Below are 23,078 nucleotides of genomic sequence, written 5' to 3'. Positions count from 1 at the left end.
TGGTTCCATCCTCTCTCTTATAGGGGAAAGAGAATATCTCATTAGTACCGTCAGCCGTGCTTAATTGCCTCTGGTTACCTTGTCTCACATGCCTTGTTGGGCTACTATCCGTGAGCCGTCTGCCCTCTGGTGGTCCTTCCACATTAGGTTATGTCTTTTTTTATTTTTATTCTTCAATTGTATTAATGGATGTTTTGGGTGGGCAATATACAGGCTACTGTAAAATGTATTTTCGTTTTTCTTGGAATAGAAACACCCTAATATAACTCAATTTAATGAAGCTAAAATATCAGAAGTGAATCGTAAATAATAAAGGCCAGTATCAGCTTATTTTCATAAATAAAAGGGAATAAATAACATCAAACTGCAGCGGTGAAATGATTTGCACACAGAAGCAAACACCAACAAGCATCACACCCTGTCCATCTGTCCATCTGCGTGTGTTGCCAGGTTATATTGGAGTGGTTTCACCCTGTCCATCTATGTGTGTTGCCAGGTTGTATTGGAGTGGTTTCACCCTGTCCATTTGCGTGTGTTGCCAGGTTATATTGGAGTGGTTTCACCCTGTCCATCTGTGTGTGTTGCCAGGTTATATTGGAGTGGTTTCACCCTGTCCATTTGCGTGTGTTGCCAGGTTATATTGGAGTGGTTTCACCCTGTCCATCTGTGTGTGTTGCCAGGTTATATTGGAGTGGTTTCACCCTGTCCATCTGTGTGTGTTGCCAGGTTATATTAGAGTGGTTTCACCCTGTCCATCTGTGTGTGTTGCCAGGTTATATTGGAGTGGTTTCACCCTGTCCATCTGTGTGTGTTGCCAGGTTATATTGGAGTGGTTTCACACTGTCCATCTGTGTGTGTTGCCAGGTTATATTGGAGTGGTTTCACCCTGTCCATCTGTGTGTGTTGCCAGGTTATATTGGAGTGGTTTCACCCTGTCCATTTGCGTGTGTTGCCAGGTTATATTGGAGTGGTTTCACCCTGTCCATCTGTGTGTGTTGCCAGGTTATATTGGAGTGGTTTCACCCTGTCCATCTATGTGTGTTGCCAGGTTATATTGGAGTGGTTTCACCCTGTACATCTGTGTGTGTTGCCAGGTTATATTAGAGTGGTTTCACCCTGTCCATCTGTGTGTGTTGCCAGGTTATATTGGAGTGGTTTCACCCTGTCCATCTGTGTGTGTTGCCAGGTTATATTAGAGTGGTTTCACCATGTCCATCTGTGTGTGTTGCCAGGTTATATTGGAGTGGTTTCACCCTGTCCGTCTGTGTGTGTTGCCAGGTTATATTGGAGTGGTTTCCCCCTGTCCATCTGTGTGTGTTGCCAGGTTATATTGGAGTGGTTTCACCCTGTCCATCTGTGTGTGTTGCCAGGTTATATTGGAGTGGTTTCACCCTGTCCATCTGTGTGTGTTGCCAGGTTATATTGGAGTGGTTTCACCCTGTCCATCTGTGTGTGTTGCCAGGTTATATTAGAGTGGTTTCACCATGTCCATCTGTGTGTGTTGCCAGGTTATATTGGAGTGGTTTCACCCTGTCCATCTGTGTGTGTTGCCAGGTTATATTGGAGTGGTTTCACCCGGTCCATCTGTGTGTGTTGCCAGGTTATATTGGAGTGGTTTCACCCTGTCCATCTGTGTGTGTTGCCAGGTTATATTGGAGTGGTTTCACCCTGTCCATCTGTGTGTATTGCCAGGTTATATTAGAGTGGTTTCACCCTGTCCATCTGTGTGTGTTGCCAGGTTATATTGGAGTGGTTTCACCCTGTCCATCTGTGTGTGTTGCCAGGTTATATAGGAGTGGTTTCACCCTGTCCATCTGTGTGTGTTGCCAGGTTATATTGGAGTGGTTTCACCCTGTCCATCTGTGTGTGTTGCCATTTTATATTGGAGTGGTTTCACCCTGTCCATCTGTGTGTGTTGCCAGGTTATATTGGAGTGGTTTCACCCGGTCCATCTGTGTGTGTTGCCAGGTTATATTGGAGTGGTTTCACCCTGTCCATCTGTGTGTGTTGCCAGGTTATATTGGAGAGGTTTCACCCTGTCCATCTGTGTGTATTCCCAGGTTATATTAGAGTGGTTTCACCCTGTCCATCTGTGTGTGTTGCCAGGTTATATTGGAGTGGTTTCACCCTGTCCATCTGTGTGTGTTGCCAGGTTATATTGGAGTGGTTTCACCCTGTCCATCTGTGTGTGTTGCCAGGTTATATTAGAGTGGTTTCACCATGTCCATCTGTGTGTGTTGCCAGGTTATATTGGAGTGGTTTCACCCTGTCCATCTGTGTGTGTTGCCAGGTTATATTGGAGTGGTTTCACCCGGTCCATCTGTGTGTGTTGCCAGGTTATATTGGAGTGGTTTCACCCTGTCCATCTGTGTGTGTTGCCAGGTTATATTGGAGTGGTTTCACCCGGTCCATCTGTGTGTGTTGCCAGGTTATATTGGAGTGGTTTCACCCTGTCCATCTGTGTGTGTTGCCAGGTTATATTGGAGTGGTTTCACCCTGTCCATCTGTGTGTGTTGCCAGGTTATATTGGAGTGGTTTCACCCTGTCCATCTGTGTGTATTGCCAGGTTATATTGGAGTGGTTTCACCCTGTCCATCTGTGTGTGTTGCCAGGTTATATTGGAGTGGTTTCACCCTGTCCATCTGTGTGTGTTGCCAGGTTATATTGGAGTGGTTTCACCCTGTCCATCTGTGTGTGTTGCCAGGTTATATTGGAGTGGTTTCACCCTGTCCATCTGTGTGTGTTGCCAGGTTATATTGGAGTGGTTTCACCCTGTCCATCTGTGTGTGTTGCCAGGTTATATTGGAGTGGTTTCACCCTGTCCATCTGTGTGTATTGCCAGGTTATATTGGACTGGTTTCACCCTGTCCATCTGTGTGTGTTGCCAGGTTATATTGGAGTGGTTTCACCCTGTCCATCTGTGTGTGTTGCCAGGTTATATTGGAGTGGTTTCACCCTGTCCATCTGTGTGTGTTGCCAGGTTATATTGGAGTGGTTTCACCCTGTCCATCTGTGTGTATTGCCAGGTTATATTAGAGTGGTTTCACCCTGTCCATCTGTGTGTGTTGCCAGGTTATATTGGAGTGGTTTCACCCTGTCCATCTGTGTGTATTGCCAGGTTATATTGGAGTGGTTTCACCCTGTCCATCTGTGTGTGTTGCCAGGTTATATTGGAGTGGTTTCACCCTGTCCATCTGTGTGTGTTGCCAGGTTATATTGGAGTGGTTTCACCCTGTCCATCTGTGTGTGTTGCCAGGTTATATTGGAGTGGTTTCACCCTGTCCATCTGTGTGTGTTGCCAGGTTATATTGGAGTGGTTTCACCCTGTCCATCTGTGTGTGTTGCCAGGTTATATTGGAGTGGTTTCACCCTGTCCATCTGTGTGTATTGCCAGGTTATATTGGAGTGGTTTCACCCTGTCCATCTGTGTGTGTTGCCAGGTTATATTGGAGTGGTTTCACCCTGTCCATCTGTGTGTGTTGCCAGGTTATATTGGAGTGGTTTCACCCTGTCCATCTGTGTGTGTTGCCAGGTTATATTGGAGTGGTTTCACCCTGTCCATCTGTGTGTATTGCCAGGTTATATTAGAGTGGTTTCACCCTGTCCATCTGTGTGTGTTGCCAGGTTATATTGGAGTGGTTTCACCCTGTCCATCTGTGTGTATTGCCAGGTTATATTGGAGTGGTTTCACCCTGTCCATCTGTGTGTGTTGCCAGGTTATATTGGAGTGGTTTCACCCTGTCCATCTGTGTGTGTTACCAGGTTATATTAGAGTGGTTTCACCATGTCCATCTGTGTGTGTTGCCAGGTTATATAGGAGTGGTTTCACCCTGTCCATCTGTGTGTGTTGCCAGGTTATATTGGAGTGGTTTCACCCTGTCCATCTATGTGTGTTGCCATTTTATATTGGAGTGGTTTCACCCTGTCCATCTGTGTGTGTTGCCAGGTTATATTGGAGTGGTTTCACCCGGTCCATCTGTGTGTGTTGCCAGGTTATATTGGAGTGGTTTCACCCTGTCCATCTGTGTGTGTTGCCAGGTTATATTGGAGTGGTTTCACCCTGTCCATCTGTGTGTATTCCCAGGTTATATTAGAGTGGTTTCACCCTGTCCATCTGTGTGTGTTGCCAGGTTATATTGGAGTGGTTTCACCCTGTCCATCTGTGTGTGTTGCCAGGTTATATTGGAGTGGTTTCACCCTGTCCATCTGTGTGTGTTGCCAGGTTATATTGGAGTGGTTTCACCCTGTCCATCTGTGTGTGTTATCAGGTTATATTAGAGTGGTTTCACCATGTCCATCTGTGTGTGTTGCCAGGTTATATTGGAGTGGTTTCACCCTGTCCATCTGTGTGTGTTGCCAGGTTATATTGGAGTGGTTTCACCCTGTCCATCTGTGTGTGTTGCCAGGTTATATTGGAGTGGTTTCACCCTGTCCATCTGTGTGTATTGCCAGGTTATATTAGAGTGGTTTCACCCTGCCCATCTGTGTGTGTTGCCAGGTTATATTGGAGTGGTTTCACCCTGTCCACCTGTGTGTATTGCCAGGTTATATTGGAGTGGTTTCACCCTGTCCATCTGTGTGTGTTGCCAGGGTATATTGGAGTGGTTTCACCCTGTCCATCTGTGTGTGTTGCCAGGTTATATTGGAGTGGTTTCACCCTGTCCATCTGTGTGTGTTGCCAGGTTATATTGGAGTGGTTTCACCATGTCCATCTGTGTGTGTTGCCAGGTTATATTGGAGTGGTTTCACCCTGTCCATCTGTGTGTGTTGCCAGGTTATATTGGAGTGGTTTCACCCGGTCCATCTGTGTGTGTTGCCAGGTTATATTGGAGTGGTTTCACCCTGTCCATCTGTGTGTGTTGCCAGGTTATATTGGAGTGGTTTCACCCTGTCCATCTGTGTGTGTTGCCAGGTTATATTGGAGTGGTTTCACCCTGTCCATCTGTGTGTATTGCCAGGTTATATTGGAGTGGTTTCACCCTGTCCATCTGTGTGTGTTGCCAGGTTATATTGGAGTGGTTTCACCCTGTCCATCTGTGTGTGTTGCCAGGTTATATTGGAGTGGTTTCACCCTGTCCATCTGTGTGTGTTGCCAGGTTATATTGGAGTGGTTTCACCCTGTCCATCTGTGTGTATTGCCAGGTTATATTAGAGTGGTTTCACCCTGTCCATCTGTGTGTGTTGCCAGGTTATATTGGAGTGGTTTCACCCTGTCCATCTGTGTGTATTGCCAGGTTATATTGGAGTGGTTTCACCCTGTCCATCTGTGTGTGTTGCCAGGTTATATTGGAGTGGTTTCACCCTGTCCATCTGTGTGTGTTACCAGGTTATATTAGAGTGGTTTCACCATGTCCATCTGTGTGTGTTGCCAGGTTATATTGGAGTGGTTTCACCCTGTCCATCTGTGTGTGTTGCCAGGTTATATTGGAGTGGTTTCACCCGGTCCATCTGTGTGTGTTGCCAGGTTATATTGGAGTGGTTTCACCCTGTCCATCTGTGTGTGTTGCCAGGTTATATTGGAGTGGTTTCACCCTGTCCATCTGTGTGTGTTGCCAGGTTATATTAGAGTGGTTTCACCATGTCCATCTGTGTGTGTTGCCAGGTTATATTGGAGTGGTTTCACCCTGTCCATCTGTGTGTGTTGCCAGGTTATATTGGAGTGGTTTCACCCGGTCCATCTGTGTGTGTTGCCAGGTTATATTGGAGTGGTTTCACCCTGTCCATCTGTGTGTGTTGCCAGGTTATATTGGAGTGGTTTCACCCTGTCCATCTGTGTGTGTTGCCAGGTTATATTAGAGTGGTTTCACCATGTCCATCTGTGTGTGTTGCCAGGTTATATTGGAGTGGTTTCACCCTGTCCATCTGTGTGTGTTGCCAGGTTATATTGGAGTGGTTTCACCCGGTCCATCTGTGTGTGTTGCCAGGTTATATTGGAGTGGTTTCACCCTGTCCATCTGTGTGTGTTGCCAGGTTATATTGGAGTGGTTTCACCCTGTCCATCTGTGTGTATTGCCAGGTTATATTAGAGTGGTTTCACCCTGTCCATCTGTGTGTGTTGCCAGGTTATATTGGAGTGGTTTCACCCTGTCCATCTGTGTGTGTTGCCAGGTTATATAGGAGTGGTTTCACCCTGTCCATCTGTGTGTGTTGCCAGGTTATATTGGAGTGGTTTCACCCTGTCCATCTGTGTGTGTTGCCATTTTATATTGGAGTGGTTTCACCCTGTCCATCTGTGTGTGTTGCCAGGTTATATTGGAGTGGTTTCACCCGGTCCATCTGTGTGTGTTGCCAGGTTATATTGGAGTGGTTTCACCCTGTCCATCTGTGTGTATTCCCAGGTTATATTAGAGTGGTTTCACCCTGTCCATCTGTGTGTGTTGCCAGGTTATATTGGAGTGGTTTCACCCTGTCCATCTGTGTGTGTTGCCAGGTTATATTGGAGTGGTTTCACCCTGTCCATCTGTGTGTGTTGCCAGGTTATATTGGAGTGGTTTCACCCTGTCCATCTGTGTGTGTTGCCAGGTTATATTAGAGTGGTTTCACCATGTCCATCTGTGTGTGTTGCCAGGTTATATTTGAGTGGTTATCACCCTGTCCATCTGTGTGTGTTGCCAGGTTATATTGGAGTGGTTTCACCCTGTCCATCTGTGTGTATTCCCAGGTTATATTAGAGTGGTTTCACCCTGTCCATCTGTGTGTGTTGCCAGGTTATATTGGAGTGGTTTCACCCTGTCCATCTGTGTGTGTTGCCAGGTTATATTGGAGTGGTTTCACCCTGTCCATCTGTGTGTGTTGCCAGGTTATATTGGAGTGGTTTCACCCTGTCCATCTGTGTGTGTTGCCAGGTTAATTTAGAGTGGTTTCACCATGTCCATCTGTGTGTGTTGCCAGGTTATATTTGAGTGGTTATCACCCTGTCCATCTGTGTGTTTTGCCAGGTTATATTGGAGTGGTTTCACCCTGTCCATCTGTGTGTGTTGCCAGGTTATATTGGAGTGGTTTCACCCTGTCCATCTGTGTGTATTGCCAGGTTATATTAGAGTGGTTTCACCCTGCCCATCTGTGTGTATTCCCAGGTTATATTAGAGTGGTTTCACCCTGTCCATCTGTGTGTGTTGCCAGGTTATATTGGAGTGGTTTCACCCTGTCCATCTGTGTGTGTTGCCAGGTTATATTGGAGTGGTTTCACCCTGTCCATCTGTGTGTGTTGCCAGGTTATATTGGAGTGGTTTCACCCTGTCCATCTGTGTGTGTTTCCAGGTTATATTAGAGTGGTTTCACCATGTTCATCTGTGTGTGTTGCCAGGTTATATTTGAGTGGTTATCACCCTGTCCATCTGTGTGTGTTGCCAGGTTATATTGGAGTGGTTTCACCCTGTCCATCTGTGTGTGTTGCCAGGTTATATTGGAGTGGTTTCACCCTGTCCATCTGTGTGTATTGCCAGGTTATATTAGAGTGGTTTCACCCTGCCCATCTGTGTGTGTTGCCAGGTTATATTGGAGTGGTTTCACCCTGTCCACCTGTGTGTATTGCCAGGTTATATTGGAGTGGTTTCACCCTGTCCATCTGTGTGTGTTGCCAGGGTATATTGGAGTGGTTTCACCCTGTCCATCTGTGTGTGTTGCCAGGTTATATTGGAGTGGTTTCACCCTGTCCATCTGTGTGTGTTGCCAGGTTATATTGGAGTGGTTTCACCATGTCCATCTGTGTGTGTTGCCAGGTTATATTGGAGTGGTTTCACCCTGTCCATCTGTGTGTGTTGCCAGGTTATATTGGAGTGGTTTCACCCGGTCCATCTGTGTGTGTTGCCAGGTTATATTGGAGTGGTTTCACCCTGTCCATCTGTGTGTGTTGCCAGGTGATATTGGAGTGGTTTCACCCTGTCCATCTGTGTGTATTGCCAGGTTTATTTAGAGTGGTTTCACCCTGTCCATCTGTGTGTGTTGCCAGGTTATATTGGAGTGGTTTCACCCTGTCCATCTGTGTGTGTTGCCAGGTTATATTGGAGTGGTTTCACCCTGTCCATCTGTGTGTGTTGCCAGGTTATATTGGAGTGGTTTCACCCTGTCCATCTGTGTGTGTTGCCAGGTTATATTAGATTGGTTTCACCCTGTCCATCTGTGTGTGTTGCCAGGTTATATTGGAGTGGTTTCACCCTGTCCATCTGTGTGTGTTGCCAGGTTATATTGGAGTGGTTTCACCCTGTCCATCTGTGTGTGTTGCCAGGTTATATTAGAGTGGTTTCACCCTGTCCATCTGTGTGTGTTGCCAGGTTATATTGGAGTGGTTTCACCCTGTCCATCTGTGTGTGTTGCCAGGTTATATTGGAGTGGTTTCACCCTGTCCATCTGTGTGTGTTGCCAGGTTATATTGGAGTAGTGAACCGCAGTCAGAAGGACATTGATGGGAAGAAGGACATCAAGATGGCTATGGCTGCTGAGAGGAAGTTCTTCCTCACTCACCCGGCCTACAGACACATGGCCGAAAAGATGGGCACCCCGTGCCTGCAGAAAGTCCTCAACCAGGTAGGCTAACTAACAGACTGCAGACTGACCAGGTTATGAACAGTAACTGAGTCTCTCCTACAGGTTATTACATCCTTGCTAATCATCCTAAAGCCCAGCATAATAGGCTTGCTTAGCGACGTTATATTTAGGGTAATTTTTGTGTTGTGTTGCCATAGCAATTGACCAACCACATCCGCGACACGCTGCCGGCGTTCCGTAGCAAGCTGCAGACCCAGCTTCTGTCTCTGGATAAGGAGGCAGAGGAGTACCGGGGATACCGCCCTGATGACCCGGGACGGAAGACCAAGCAACTGCTGCAGTGAGTTCCACACTCACAATCAGGGTTTGGGTCAATTGCGTTTTGATTCAGTATATTCAGTAAATCAACTGAAATTCCAATTTAAATTGTGTGTGTAGGATGGTGCAGCAGTTCTCCGTGGACTTTGAGAAGCGCATCGAGGGCTCTGGTGACCAGGTGGATACTGTAGAGCTCTCTGGTGGAGCCAAGATCAACCGTATCTTCCACGAGAGATTCCCCTTCGAACTGGTCAAGGTTAGATAGCTGGCTGATGCATATCTTGTTTCCTGGAGTGCTAGGCTGAAAAACAGTCTCTCATTCTCAATCTCTCTCTCTGTCTCTCTTTCTCTCTCTCTCTCTCTTTCTCTCTCTGTCAGATGGAATGTGATGACAAGGAGATGCGGCGGGAGATCAGCTACGCCATCAAGAACATTCACGGTATCAGGTGGGTGTTTATTTTATATTATTACTGTTTACCACTCTCATACCACCTCCACCTCTCACTCTCAAATCAAATCAAAGTTTATTTGTCACGTGCGCCGAATACAACAGGTGTAGACCTTACAGTGAAATGTTTACTTACAGACGCTAACCAATAGTGCCAAATAGGTATTAGGAGAACAATACGTAAGTAAAGAAATAAAAACAACAGTAATAACAGTGAAAAACAGTAGCGAGGCTACATATAAACACCGGTTAGTCAGGCTGATTGAGGTAGTGTGTACATGTAGATATGGTTAAAGTGACTATGCATATATGATGAACAGAGAGTAGCAGTAGTGTACAAGAGAGGTTGGCGGGTGGTGGGTGGGACACAATGCAGATAGCCCGGTTGGCCAATGTGTGGGAGCACTGGTTGGTCAGGCCAATTGAGGTAGTATGTATATGAATGTATAGTTAAAGTGACTATGCATATATGATTAACAGAGTAGCAGCAGCGTAAAAGAGGGGTTGGGGGGAGGGGGGCCACACAATGCAAATAGTCCGGGTATCCATTTGATTACCTGTTCAGGAGTCTTATGGCTTGGGGTAAAAACTGTTGAGAAGCCTTTTTGTCCTAGACTTGGCACTCTGGTACTGCTTGCCATGCGGTAGTAGAGAGAACAGTCTATGACTGGGGTGGCTGGGGTCTTTGACAATTTTTAGGGCCTTCCTCTGACACCGCCTGGTGTAGAGGTTCTGGATGGCAGGCAGCTTTGCCCCAGTGATGTACTGGGCCCTATGCACTACCCTCTATGGTGCCTTGCAGTCGGAGGCTGAGCAATTGCCATACCAGGCAGTGATGCAACCAGTCAGGATGCTCTCGATGTTGCAGCTGTAGAACCTTTTGAGGATCTCAGGACCCATGCCAAATCTTTTTCGTTTCCTGAGGGGGAATAGGCTTTGTCGTGCCCTCTTCACGACTGTCTTGGTGTGTTTGGACCATTCTAGTTTGTTGGTGATGTGGACACCAAGGAACTTGAAGCTCTCAACCTGCTCCATTACAGCCCCGTCGATGAGAATGGGGGCGTGCTCGGTCCTCCTTTTCCTGTAGTCCACAATCATCTCCATAGTCTTGGTTACGTTGAGGGATAGGTTGTTTTTCTGGCACCACCCGGCCAGGTCTCTGACCTCCTCCCTATAGGCTGTCTCGTCGTTGTCGGTGATCAGGCCTACCACTGTTGTGTCGTCTGCAAACTTAATGATGGTGTTGGAGTCGTGCCTGGCCATGCAGTCGTGGGTGAACAGGGAGTACAGCAGGTGATGGAGCATGCACCCCTGGGGGGCTCCAGTGTTGAGGATCAGCGTGGCAGATGTGTTGCTACCTACCCTCACCACCTGGGGGCGGTCCGTCAGGAAGTCCAGGATCCAGTTGCAGAGGGAGGTGTTTAGTCCCAAGATCCTAAGCTTAGCTTAGCTCCTATCCACTATTTCCTCCCACACACATCTGCTTTATTGACTGTTCTATTTTCTCTCTCTTTTCTCTCTCTCTTTCTCTTTTTCTCTCTCTGTGCGCTGCAGGACTGGCCTGTTCACTCCAGACATGGCATTTGAGGCCATTGTGAAGAAGCAGATAGTGAAGATCAAGGAGCCGTGTATCAAGTGTGTGGACATGGTCATTCAGGAGCTGATCAACACCGTGCGCCAGTGTACTAACAAGGTAACCTTTTAGTTTAGTCAATCCTCATTATGATGTATGCTGTCATTCCTTTAAAAAATATATTTTAAATTATATTATTTCCTAGGATGCACTGTAACAGGTTTTGTGTGTGTGTGTGTGTGTGTGTGTGTGTGTGTGTGTGTGTGTGTGTGTGTTTTCAGCTGGATTGCTTCCCCAGACTGCGTGAGGAAACCGAGAGAATTGTGACCTCACACATCAGAGACAGAGAGAGTAGGGCCAAGGACCAGGTAACACACACACACACACACACACACACACACACACACACACACACACACACACACACACACACACACACACACACACACACACACACACACACACACACACACACAGTACAAATGATTATGGTATAATTATTGACCAAGGGGCTAGTAATACTACACTGTAATTGCCTGCATGTATTGTTGACCATATCTTTCTGTCTCCAATTTCAGGTGTTGCTGCTGATCGATGTCCAGCTCTCGTACATCAACACTAACCATGAGGACTTCATAGGCTTTGCTAAGTAAATGACTGACTAGGCCTGCCTTTAATGGCCTGCTATTTTCTTTACATAGTGGAGATGGTGGTGGTGGGGGGGTGTGAGCGTTCGAAACGGATACTGAATACCTGCAGACAGTACTTTGACAGACTTCTCCCTCTCTTGTCTGTTTCCCTTTCTCCTGTGCTAACCTCCTATCTCTCTCTGCTGTCTCTATCTGTCTCTCTCTATTTCTTTGCTGTCTCTCTGCTATCTCTCTCTCTGTCTCTCTGCTGTCTCTCTGCTGTCTCTTTCTGTCTCTGCTGTCTCTCTGATGTGTCTCTCTGTCTCTCTGCTGTCTCTTTCTGTCTCTCTGCTGTCTCTCTGCTGTCTCTTTTTGTCTCTCTGCTGTTTCTCTGCTGTCTCTTTCTGTCTCTCTGCTGCATCTCTCTGTCTTTCTGCTATTTCTCGCTGTTGTCTCCCTCTGTCTCCCTCTGTCTCCCTCTGTCTCTCTCTGTCTCTCTCTGTCTCTCTGCTGTCTCTCTGCTGTCTCTGTCTCTCTGCTGTCTCTGTCTCTCTGCTGTCTCTCTGCTGTCTTTCTGCTGTCTCTCTCTGTCTCTCTGCTGTCTCTCTGCTGTCTCTCTCTGTCTCTCTGTCTCTCCTCCATAGTGCACAGCAGAGCAGTAAGCAGAGCAGCAAGCAGAGTAATGCTGCAAGCCAGGTCAGCCAGGTGAGACATAGAGGAGGATCTGAAATACCCACACACACGCATGTACACACGTGCACACATACACACACACACACACACACACACACACACACACACACACACACACACACACACACACACACACACACACACACACACACACACACACACACACACTTGGGCAAAGGGTCAAGGGTGCCCTGGCTCACACAGTGGGCTGCAGGTCATAGAGGAGGAAGGACCATAGAGGAGGAAACAGGACCATAGAGGAGGAAAAAGGCCAATAGAGGAGGAAACAGGACCATAGAGGACGAAACAGGCCCATAGAGGAGGAAACAGGAACATAGAGGAGGAAACAGGACCATAGAGGAGGAAACAGGACCATAGAGGAGAAAACAGGACCATAGAGGAGGAAACAGGACCATAGAGGACGAAACAGGCCCATAGAGGAGGAAACAGGCCCATAGAGGACGAAACAGGCCCATAGAGGAGGAAACAGGCCCATAGAGGAGGAAACAGGACCATAGAGGAGGAAACAGGACCATAGAGGAGAAAACAGGACCATAGAGGAGGAAACAGGACCATAGAGGAGAAAACAGGACCATAGAGGAGGAAACAGGACCATAGAGGAGGAAACAGGACCATAGAGGACGAAACAGGACCATAGAGGAGGAAACAGGACCATAGAGGAGAAAACAGGACCATAGAAGAGGAAACAGAACCATAGGGACACAGACTCTTTTATTGGTTTCTTTATCTATCATTCATTTGTACACACATGGTATGTATACCCCAGTATGTTATACATCCATTACCTGTGTGTCGCATGTTTTTTGCATTTCCTGTTGATTTTGGGTACCTTTCGATAGCCTTTGTGTGTCTTTTTCACTTGGATGGTGACACTTATTATTATGTCAGTGTGTACAAACCAAATGGATGTTTTTACTTTCTGTTTACCATCATCACTGTGTTTGAACCCCTTCTATATCATCAAGGTGCCCCCATGCATTTCATCCCAAGCCCTTAGTGAGAATCTGAGCTGCCCTGTTTTGGGTGTGTGGTCTGGTTGGTGAGTATTACTCGTTGGGGTTAGGGTTGGGCTATGCCTGCTGCCTGCTTTAGCGGTAGCTAATGGGGATCCTAATAAAATAAAATAAAACATTTAAAAATAGTTCCTCTACTCTACTGCTCATTGAGTGTGGCTCCCTCTTGTGGCCACTTTGAGTGTGCTGCTGTTTATAGCTTTTTCCACTTCTCAAGCTTAAATCAAGGTATGCTAACTTGAACCCACTCAACTGCTATGGCAAACACATATGTCAAATACTTTTAAATACTTGATCTGCGTTGATTTAGTTTGCCTGCTGGACAATGGAACCAATGGAATAGTCCCAAAAGTACAAACGCCAAGCTAAATCAACCACAACTCAAGTATTAGAATGTATTTGCCTTGATGTATTTGAGCCAGGTGTGGCAGGTTCCAGTCGTGAGGTTGTATCCAGACGTGGTACCCACGTAATGTGGTGCCCCAGGTGTTTTAACGGCCCACTTCCTTCCTGTTTCAGGCCTCCTCTCCTCCCGCCTCAGGCCTGATTGTAAGAGCAACAGTTTACATTATGACACTCCCTCATCCCGGTGACCACAGGGGGTTACCTGTCACAATCAGTCTTCCAATACAAATGGTGTTGGAAAAATCTTTGATTTGTGCCACAACTGAAAAAAATCAAGACTTTATAAATGAACTGTTTGGGTAACCCCCTTAGTGGTTCTATGCCATCTGAGACACCTAACTTAATATTCACTCAATCCTCTGGCTTGTTGTGCCTGCTGGTTAACACACCTAACACAATGGACACTGATGTAGCACTAATGCTATAATGCTAATATTGTGTGTTTTGGGGATGTAATGAAGCACTAATAACCCAACAGCCACCTCTTAACACTGTGACACAGACCTGTGTTTGTGACTGTCACCCTAGTGCCTTGTTGTGCCAGAAGACTGTCACCGAACGGAACTCAGTCACATGTTGTGGTCTGGTTGAGTCACAAAGATACACACTGACACAATCGATTAACTTGGAGTTCTCACACAACACACTTTCTCATTGTATTTTATTATTCATACATCACCTTTGTGCACAATTGGTTTGGTTATGTATAGTAGCCTAGCAAGCCAGGTTTGGTTATGTATATTAGCCTAGCAAGCCAGGTTTGGTTATGTATATTAGCCTAGCAAGCCAGGTTTGGTTATGTATATTAGCCTAGCCAGCCAGGTTTGGTTATGTATATTAGCCTAGCAAGCCAGGTTTGGTTATGTATATTAGCCTAGCAAGCCAGGTTTGGTTATGTATATTAGCCTAGCCAGCCAGGTTTGGTTATGTATAGTAGCCTAGCGAGCCAGGTTTGGTTATGTATAGTAGCCTAGCGAGCCAGGTTTGGTTATGTATAGTAGCCTAGCGAGCTAGGTTTGGTTATGTATATTAGCCTAGCAAGCCAGGTTTGGTTATGTATATTAGCCTAGCAAGCCAGATTTGGTTATGTATATTAGCCTAGCCAGCCAGGTTTGGTTATGTATATTAGCCTAGCCAGCCAGGTTTGGTTATGTATATTAGCCTAGCGAGCCAGGTTTGGTTATGTATAGTAGCCTAGTGAGCCAGGTTTGGTTATGTATATTAGCCTAGTGAGCCAGGTTTGGTTATGTATAGTAGCCTAGCGAGCTAGGTTTGGTTATGTATAGTAGCCTAGCGAGCTAGGTTTGGTTATGTATAGTAGCCTAGCGAGCCAGGTTTGGTTATGTATAGTAGCCTAGCGAGCCAGGTTTGGTTATGTATAGTAGCCTAGCGAGCCAGGTTTGGTTATGTATTTTAGCCTAGCGAGCCAGGTTTGGTTATGTATAGTAGCCTAGTTAGCCAGGTTTGGTTATGTATAGTAGCCTAGCGAGCCAGGTTTGGTTATGTATAGTAGCCTAGTGAGCCAGGTTTGGTTATGTATATTAGCCTAGTGAGCCAGGTTTGGTTATGTATAGTAGCCTAGCGAGCCAGGTTTGGTTATGTATAGTAGCCTAGCGAGCTAGGTTTGGTTATGTATAGTAGCCTAGTTAGCCAGGTTTGGTTATGTATAGTAGCCTAGCGAGCCAGGTTTGGTTATGTATAGTAGCCTAGTGAGCCAGGTTTGGTTATGTATATTAGCCTAGTGAGCCAGGTTTGGTTATGTATAGTAGCCTAGCGAGCCAGGTTTGGTTATGTATAGTAGCCTAGCGAGCTAGGTTTGGTTATGTATAGTAGCCTAGCGAGCTAGGTTTGGTTATGTATAGTAGCCTAGCGAGCCAGGTTTGGTTATGTATTTTAGCCTAGCGAGCCAGGTTTGGTTATGTATAGTAGCCTAGTTAGCCAGGTTTGGTTATGTATAGTAGCCTAGCGAGCCAGGTTTGGTTATGCATAGTAGCCTAGCGAGCTAGGTTTGGTTATGTATAGTAGCCTAGCGAGCCAGGTTTGGTTATGTATTTTAGCCTAGCGAGCCAGGTTTGGTTATGTATAGTAGCCTAGTTAGCCAGGTTTGGTTATGTATAGTAGCCTAGCGAGCCAGGTTTGGTTATGTATAGTAGCCTAGTTAGCCAGGTTTGGTTATGTATAGTAGCCTAGCGAGCCAGGTTTGACAGAATGTGATGGAAGTAATCAGTGGAGGATGGGTACAGTAGGTGTAGCTTCTGTGTTGACCTGACAACTGTTCAGTGCCTTTAAACCTGTCAAAATGTTCTTCCTGCCAATCACAACACCAACCACCACTATGGCCCCATCTCTTATCCCCTGATCTCTAACTTCTGCCCCCTGCCCTCTCTACAGGTCATCCGTAAGGGCTGGCTAACCATCAACAACATCAGCATCATTAAAGGTGGGGCCAAGGAGTACTGGTTCGTCCTGACCGCTGAGAGCCTGTCCTGGTTCAAGGATGACGAGGTGAGATAGTCAACCCTCTTCAGGGTGGGTTAGTACAGTAGTCAATCACAGTAAGTTTGATGCAGTTTATGGCTAGATTTCTGGTGTTGGTGGATTGGAACACCATTTCTGGTTAATGTCTGGCAGAAGGGAGGGCAGGGTAAACAAATGGTAGAATATACATCATTTTGAATTCCTGTCCAATTCCAATGTCATAAGAGTCTCTTTTGTTTGATATATCTGTAGAGGATATATTATAAATCATACCTTCTGACTACCTACTGAATCACAACTCAACGGTGGTTCCCCATTGGCTCTTCAGTGGGGTTTCCCCTCCCCTTGAGATGCAGGGTGCTCCTTGATTGTCTGAATGTTGCGTTCATCATAGCTTGGTGGGCTGGTGTCTGTCTGCCTGTCTGTGCCTGCTGTACAGGTTCCAGGAAGTTCTGCACAGCAAGTGTAGACAGGCAGACACACGGCAACTCCCGGAGTCAGCCAATCCATGCACTGGTCAGCAGATGACATCCATAGAAAGAGAGAGCGGGAAGAGGATATAAAATACTTTTGAGTCCTGCCCAGTGAACATGGCTGTGTATCGACCACATTCTGAACATAGAGAGGATTAAACTATGTGGACTGCTTGTGGCCCAATCAACTGTCTCGCCACTTTGTCTTTGAGTTTCCCCATCTTTTCTTTCTGTCTCTCTTTCTCTCTCTCCACCTCTCCTCTCTCACTCCGTTGGGAGTTAAGGCATTTGGTTTTCTTTTGCACAATTGGAACAATCTCAAATCAAACCACTGGTCACACATACTCACACACATTATACAAACACACACATTTACACAAAAACAGTTATGTGTTGGCTTTATAAGGCATTATTTGATTATTAATAGGTGTAGACTTTAACTGGGTGGATCGTAGACATTCTCATGTTGCATTGACTCTCAAGCAGTTCTGACATTCAACCAAGCATTTCTTTACTTTCCTTGTGCGTTTTACTGTATATTTATTCTACACACACACACACACTGGACACACGCACACACACACACACACACACACATACACACACACACACACACACACATATATACACACACACACACACACACACACACACACACACACACACACACACACACACACACACACACACACACACACACACACACACATATATACACACACACACACACACACACACACACACACACACACACACACACACACACACACATATATACACACACACACACACACACACACACACACACACACACACACACACACACATATATACACACACACACACACACACACACACACACACACACACACACACACACACACACACACACATTTATACACACACACACACACACTCTCTAGCTCTGCCCCCCCCTCCGCCTCTTTCTTGGTGCAGTTGGCAGTTTCTCTGGAACAGCACACATTCTTGGCAAGTTTTTAATTCAAACATCAGCCTCCAATGATTCAGTGGGGAGAAATCCCCTATTAAATTACAATATTCCTCCCTCTCTGTTTCTGAACCCAATACCCTTTCAATATCCAAACCATCTATCAGCAATACCAACCCACAGCCTCTGAAATACCACCCTAACAGTACAGTAAAATACCCCTTCATTATGCAAACCATCAATCAGCAATACCAACCCACAGCCTCTGAAATACCACCCTAACAGTACAGTAAAATACCCCTTCATTATGCAAACCATCAATCAGCAATACCAACCCACAGCCTCTGAAATACCACCCTAACAGTACAGTAAAATACCCCTTCATTATGCAAACCATCTATCAGCAATACCAACCCACAGCCTCTGAAATACCACCCTAACAGTAAAGTAAAATACCCCTTCATTATGCAAACCATCTATCAGCAATACCAACCCACAGCCTCTGAAATACCACCCTAACAGTACAGTAAAATACCCCTTCATTATGCAAACCATCTATCAGCAATACCAACCCACAGCCTCTGAAATACCACCCTAACAGTACAGTAAAAGCATTCCCAACACCATTGCTAATCCTAGCAAGCATACTACACCCACCACTAATTCCAATCTCTATACAGTATACAACCCCAATACGGTACTTTATCCCAACAAAACCACTGATTCCTATACATCCTCTCAACACCACCAATACGGTACTTTATCCCAACAAAACCACTGATTCCTATACATCCTCTCAACACCACCAATACGGTACTTTATCCCAACAAAACCACTGATTCCTATACATCCTCTCAACACCACCATCTACTAACCCCACCAAACTACCAAACCACCAGGCTTCTCTCCTAGCTGGTTTATTATATCATCAGTGAAGTAATATTTTTTGCTGATTGCACACACTGGGCAATATGAAGATCATCTTTCACACAATAGTTTGATCACAGAATGAAATAATTTAGTATTATATTTTATCACTATGAGTTTGACTGTATATTTAGGCAACATAGTTACTGTAACCGCCCAACCCAACCCCAATGAAGTACTAGAAGTATGTGTTTGTATTTGAAGCAGGAGTTGATGGATGGGTTGACCACTGTTCTGTCTGATTCTATGGAGCCGCTGCTGCTCCTCCCTTTACTGCACCAGAGCCAATCAGGGCTGAATTCTTTGTGCAAGGGAGCCTATACATTTCTATTACTGTTGTACTGTACATTTAGCAGAAAGACTGTTTCAAAGACATTAACACACATTGGTCTAGACCTGACTATGAAAAAACAACAACTTTGTTATAGCATAGGCATTTTCTTCAGGAAACTGATGTTATACATGTGTTGCATAAATAAAATAAGTCTTCAAAAAAATGCAGTTACAGCAGTCACAAAGTACAAGTATGATGCCCTAGTGAGAACCGATAGCTAACACACACAGTAAAGGAGGAAGCAGAGACGAGCAGTCAGCTCTGGAAGATGCTCCATGGTGGAGTGTGGCTAATCAAACCCACTCCTTCAAAGCCAATGTTTCCCCAAAGAGAAGAGAAGTGCTTCCCTGCCCAGTCTAACCAATGTGCAGACTACTGTACACCAGTATGACAATGAACAGGTAGTCTGAACACTGGGAGGACGGAGCCGGACAGACAGACTCAGAGTGTCAGGCCATTCCATAGGCAGTAGGGCTGCACGGTTGCTGCTCTTTGCCTTCCTCCCTCATCCTCCTCCATTTTGGCATCAAGAAGTAGGGATCCCCCACCCGAACCCCCAAAATCAGTTTTCTTTTCACCCGTCTGCGTCACCTCTTCTCCCTCTCTCTGTCGTTAGGTTGTTTGTTTATTGTGCTTCTGTGTGTCGCTCCCCTCGCGGTCCGTTTGGGTCATGCCGGCCAGGCAGAGTATCCAGGCTTGACGTGGCACATTCACTCAGATGACCGACCGGGACAGACTGGCTGAGCACTCTGGGAGGGGATATTACAAAAAAGAGAGAAGGAAAGAGAAAGGGAGGGAAAGAGAGTGAGAGAGATGGAGGAAGAGGGAGGGACCCATGTGGCCATATTTGGGTTGGAGTGACCCCTTGGGGAATACAACCTAGAGAGGTCTGCAAAGTGTATTTTTCATTTCTCATTTTCTACTCCCCTTGTTTTGTCTAGTAACACCCTACCATGGCTCTGCAGGGGTCAGATCTGGGCACCTCTGTTGTTCCATTTTTCAAAATCCTTTGTTTTGTTTCTTCTTCAGGTCTCCCTTTCTTTCTTAACTTCACTCTGGAAGTTCTTCCCCCCCTCCTTCCCTCCTCTCCTTCCCTCCTTCCCTCCTTCTCTCCTTCTCTCTTTCTTTCCTCTCCTTCCCTCCCTCCTTCTCTTTGTCTCTGTACTGTTAAGCGGTAGCAGATGTTAAGTCAACACCAGGCTGTCATTTAATCTCTCCCCCTCTCGCTTTACTTTTCTCACTCTCTCTCTACCTCTCCCTCTCTATCCCTCTCTCTCTCCCTCGCTACCCGACAAATCAGGCAGGAAGTGGGCCCCTCTGGAATGGAAAGAAAAAATATTGAAGAAATAAGAGGGGGAGGGTTAATAGAGAGAGAGAGAAAGAGAGAGAATGGGAGAGTGAAGAATTGAGATGGTGAGGATGGAGAGATGGATGGATGGATTGAGTGATGGAGAATTTTACATGACTTTTTACTCTCCATCTTGACTTGTTGCACCCACCTTTAAAACTCTGTCATGCTCAGTGTTATCCAGACAAGCAGCTCTCTGTTTCTTCTATTGTCCATGTTCACATGCACACCGCAGAGTCCCCTGAGTCCCCTGCGTTTCTCCACATCTGTGTTTCCATAGCCAGGTTTCCTCCTGTCTCAGCTCCCCATTCCATAACGAGAAGGTTTCCTCCAGCCCCAGGTCCCCCTCCCTTACAGATGTACCGTGGAGAACGACTGTGTCTTGACCAACACACTAATGACTTCCACATGTAGGCTTTCTCTTTCTCTCTCCCTTACCCTCCCTCTCCTCCCCCGCTCTACCTCCCACTCTCATTCTTCCTCCCTTTTTCCACCTCCCCTCTATCTCCCCCTCTGTGATCCCCCACCCTCTCTCCTCTCCCCTGCGCTCCCCCTAACTTCTCCCTCTCCTTACCCTTGTCTCCACATTCCCCTTCTCTCTCTTTCTCCCTGGATCGTCGCCCAATTAAACCAACCTCTTGATTCAAAATCTAACCGAAAAATATACATCATTTGACACACAACGATCAGACAGCAATCAGAAAAGAAGTATGCATTTCCCTGCCATGGTTCTTTGCATTTGCTTGTTTCTATTGTCAAACCTGATGGCCTCTTTCTTTCTGTTTGTGTTTCTCAGGAGAAGGAGAAGAAATACATGCTCCCTCTTGACAACCTGAAGGTGCGAGACGTGGAGAAAGGCTTTATGTCCAGCAAGCACGCCTTCGCCATCTTCAACACAGAGCAGAGGTCTGGAACCAGACACATCCTAATAAAGTTAACTTTTAATATTGTAGCGCTACACTCTTCAAAAAAAGGGTTCTTCGGCTGTGCCCATAGGGGAACCTTTTTGGTTCCAGGTAGAACCCTTATGGGTTTCACAGAGGGTTCTACCTGGAACCAAAAAGGGTTATTCAAAGGGTTCACCTATGGGGACAGCCGAAGAACCCTTTTAGGTTCTACTGTAGATAGCACCTTTTTTTCTAAGAGTGTACATTATCTTTAAATATTCCTACTTTGGTACCACTACTTCTAATAATAATAATACAAACTGTACAGGAAGACAGAAACCAACGTGGCTGGTGGGCTTCTTCTCTTCCTAGGCTTTATTTAACTAGATGGGCCTGCCACCCCCTGCCTTGACCCCTAAGGGGACCTGAAAGCAGTGTAACTAACTTCCTCTTCCCCTCCCCTGTGTTGTGGTCCGACAGGAACGTGTACAAGGACAACCGTTTCCTGGAGCTGGCCTGTGACACTCAGGATGAGGTGGACAGTTGGAGGGCTTCTCTCCTGCGCGCTGGAGTCTACCCCGAAAGATCTTCTAATGTGAGTGACTGCTACACGGGCCACCAGGGTTGGGGACAATTCCATTTCCATTCAGTCTATTCACAAAGCCAGCCGAATTGGCTGAATCTAAATGGAATTGACTCCGACCCTGGTGCCCGCCACTGTGATGTACAGCCTTCCCTGTGGCTCAGTTGGTAGAGCATGGTGTTTGCAATGCCAGCATGGTGTGTTTAACGCCAGGGTAGTGGGTTCGATTCCCACGGGGGGCCAGTACAATAAAAAAATTTAAAAAATGTGTGAAATGAAATGTATGCATTCACAACTGTAAGTCGCTATGGATAAGAGCGTCTGCTAAATGACTTAATTGTAATCCCTTCCTGTAGCATTACTCACTGTATCTCCTGTCTGCCCTGTTTATCATTTTACGTATTACCCATGACTACCCCTCACTCCCTTCCCATGTTGCACTTCTGTCATATCTATCCTTATTATTTATGAATTTTTCTTAAACCTGTGTGCTTGCATGGTTATGTACATTGCTAAATATGCATTTTGAATGTATAGTCCAGTATACAGTACCAGTGAAACGTTTGGACACACCTACTCATTCTAGGGTTTTTCTTCAAATGTACTATTTTCCACATTGTAGAAGAATAGTGAAAAATGGAATCATGTAATAACCAAAAAGTGTTAAACAAATCAAAATATATTTTATATTTGAGATTCTTCAAAGTAGCCACCCTTTGCCTTGATGACAGCTTTGCACACTCTTGGCATTCTCTCAACCAGCTTCACCTGGAATGATTTTCCAACAGTCTTGAAAGAGTTCCCACATATGCTGAGCACTTGTTGGCTCCAACTCATCCCAAACCATCTCAATGGTCGGGTGATTGTGGAGGCCAGGTCATCTGACGCAGCACTCCATCACTCTCCTTCTTGGTCATATAAAATAGTCCTTACACAACCTGGAGGTGTGTTGGGTCATTGTCCTGTTGAAAACCATATGATATTCCCACTAAGCGCAAACCAGATGGGATGGTGTATCGCTGCAGAATGCTGTGGTAGCCATGCTGGTTAAGTGTGCCTTGAATTCTAGATAAATCACTGACTGTCACCAGCAAAGCAACCCCACACCATCACACCTCCTCCATGCTCCACTGTGGGAACCACACATGCAGAGATCATCCATTCACCTATGCTGCGTCTCACAAAGACACAGCGGTTGGATCCTAACATCTCAAATTTGGACTTATCAGACCAAAGAACATATTTCCACCAATCTAATGTCCATTGCTCGTATTTCTTGGCCCAAGCAAGTCTCTTCTTCATATGGGTGTCCTTTAGTAGTGGTTTCTTTGCAGCAATTCGACCATGAAGGCCTGATTCACACAGTCTCCTCTGAAAAGTTGATGTTGAGATGTGTCTGTTACTTGAACTCTGTGAAGCATTTATTTGGGCTGCAATCTGAGGTGCAGTTAACTCTAATGAACTTATTCTCTGCAACAGAGGTAACTCAGGGTCTTCCTTTCCTGTGGTGGT

At 45.9% G+C, this 23,078-nt stretch overlaps 1 protein-coding gene across 1 annotated transcript in view; it reads left to right on the top strand.

The window, feature by feature from the left end:
- LOC115157244 (dynamin-3) overlaps nucleotides 1-23,078 on the top strand; it is a 44,778-nt gene that overhangs the window by 13,263 nt on the left and 8,437 nt on the right. Inside the window, exons 7-17 of the mRNA XM_029705329.1 lie at nucleotides 8,366-8,526; nucleotides 8,685-8,827; nucleotides 8,926-9,061; nucleotides 9,184-9,251; nucleotides 10,808-10,946; nucleotides 11,108-11,194; nucleotides 11,405-11,475; nucleotides 12,100-12,160; nucleotides 15,979-16,092; nucleotides 20,893-21,002; nucleotides 21,464-21,578. Of these exons, the coding sequence (XP_029561189.1) occupies nucleotides 8,366-8,526; nucleotides 8,685-8,827; nucleotides 8,926-9,061; nucleotides 9,184-9,251; nucleotides 10,808-10,946; nucleotides 11,108-11,194; nucleotides 11,405-11,475; nucleotides 12,100-12,160; nucleotides 15,979-16,092; nucleotides 20,893-21,002; nucleotides 21,464-21,578 (1,205 nt within the window). The remainder of the gene's footprint in view (nucleotides 1-8,365; nucleotides 8,527-8,684; nucleotides 8,828-8,925; nucleotides 9,062-9,183; nucleotides 9,252-10,807; nucleotides 10,947-11,107; nucleotides 11,195-11,404; nucleotides 11,476-12,099; nucleotides 12,161-15,978; nucleotides 16,093-20,892; nucleotides 21,003-21,463; nucleotides 21,579-23,078) is intronic.

Source organism: Salmo trutta, chromosome 21, assembly GCF_901001165.1.
Source record: "Salmo trutta chromosome 21, fSalTru1.1, whole genome shotgun sequence".
Lineage (NCBI taxonomy): Eukaryota > Metazoa > Chordata > Actinopteri > Salmoniformes > Salmonidae > Salmo > Salmo trutta.
This window is presented reverse-complemented; position numbering and strand designations above follow the sequence as displayed.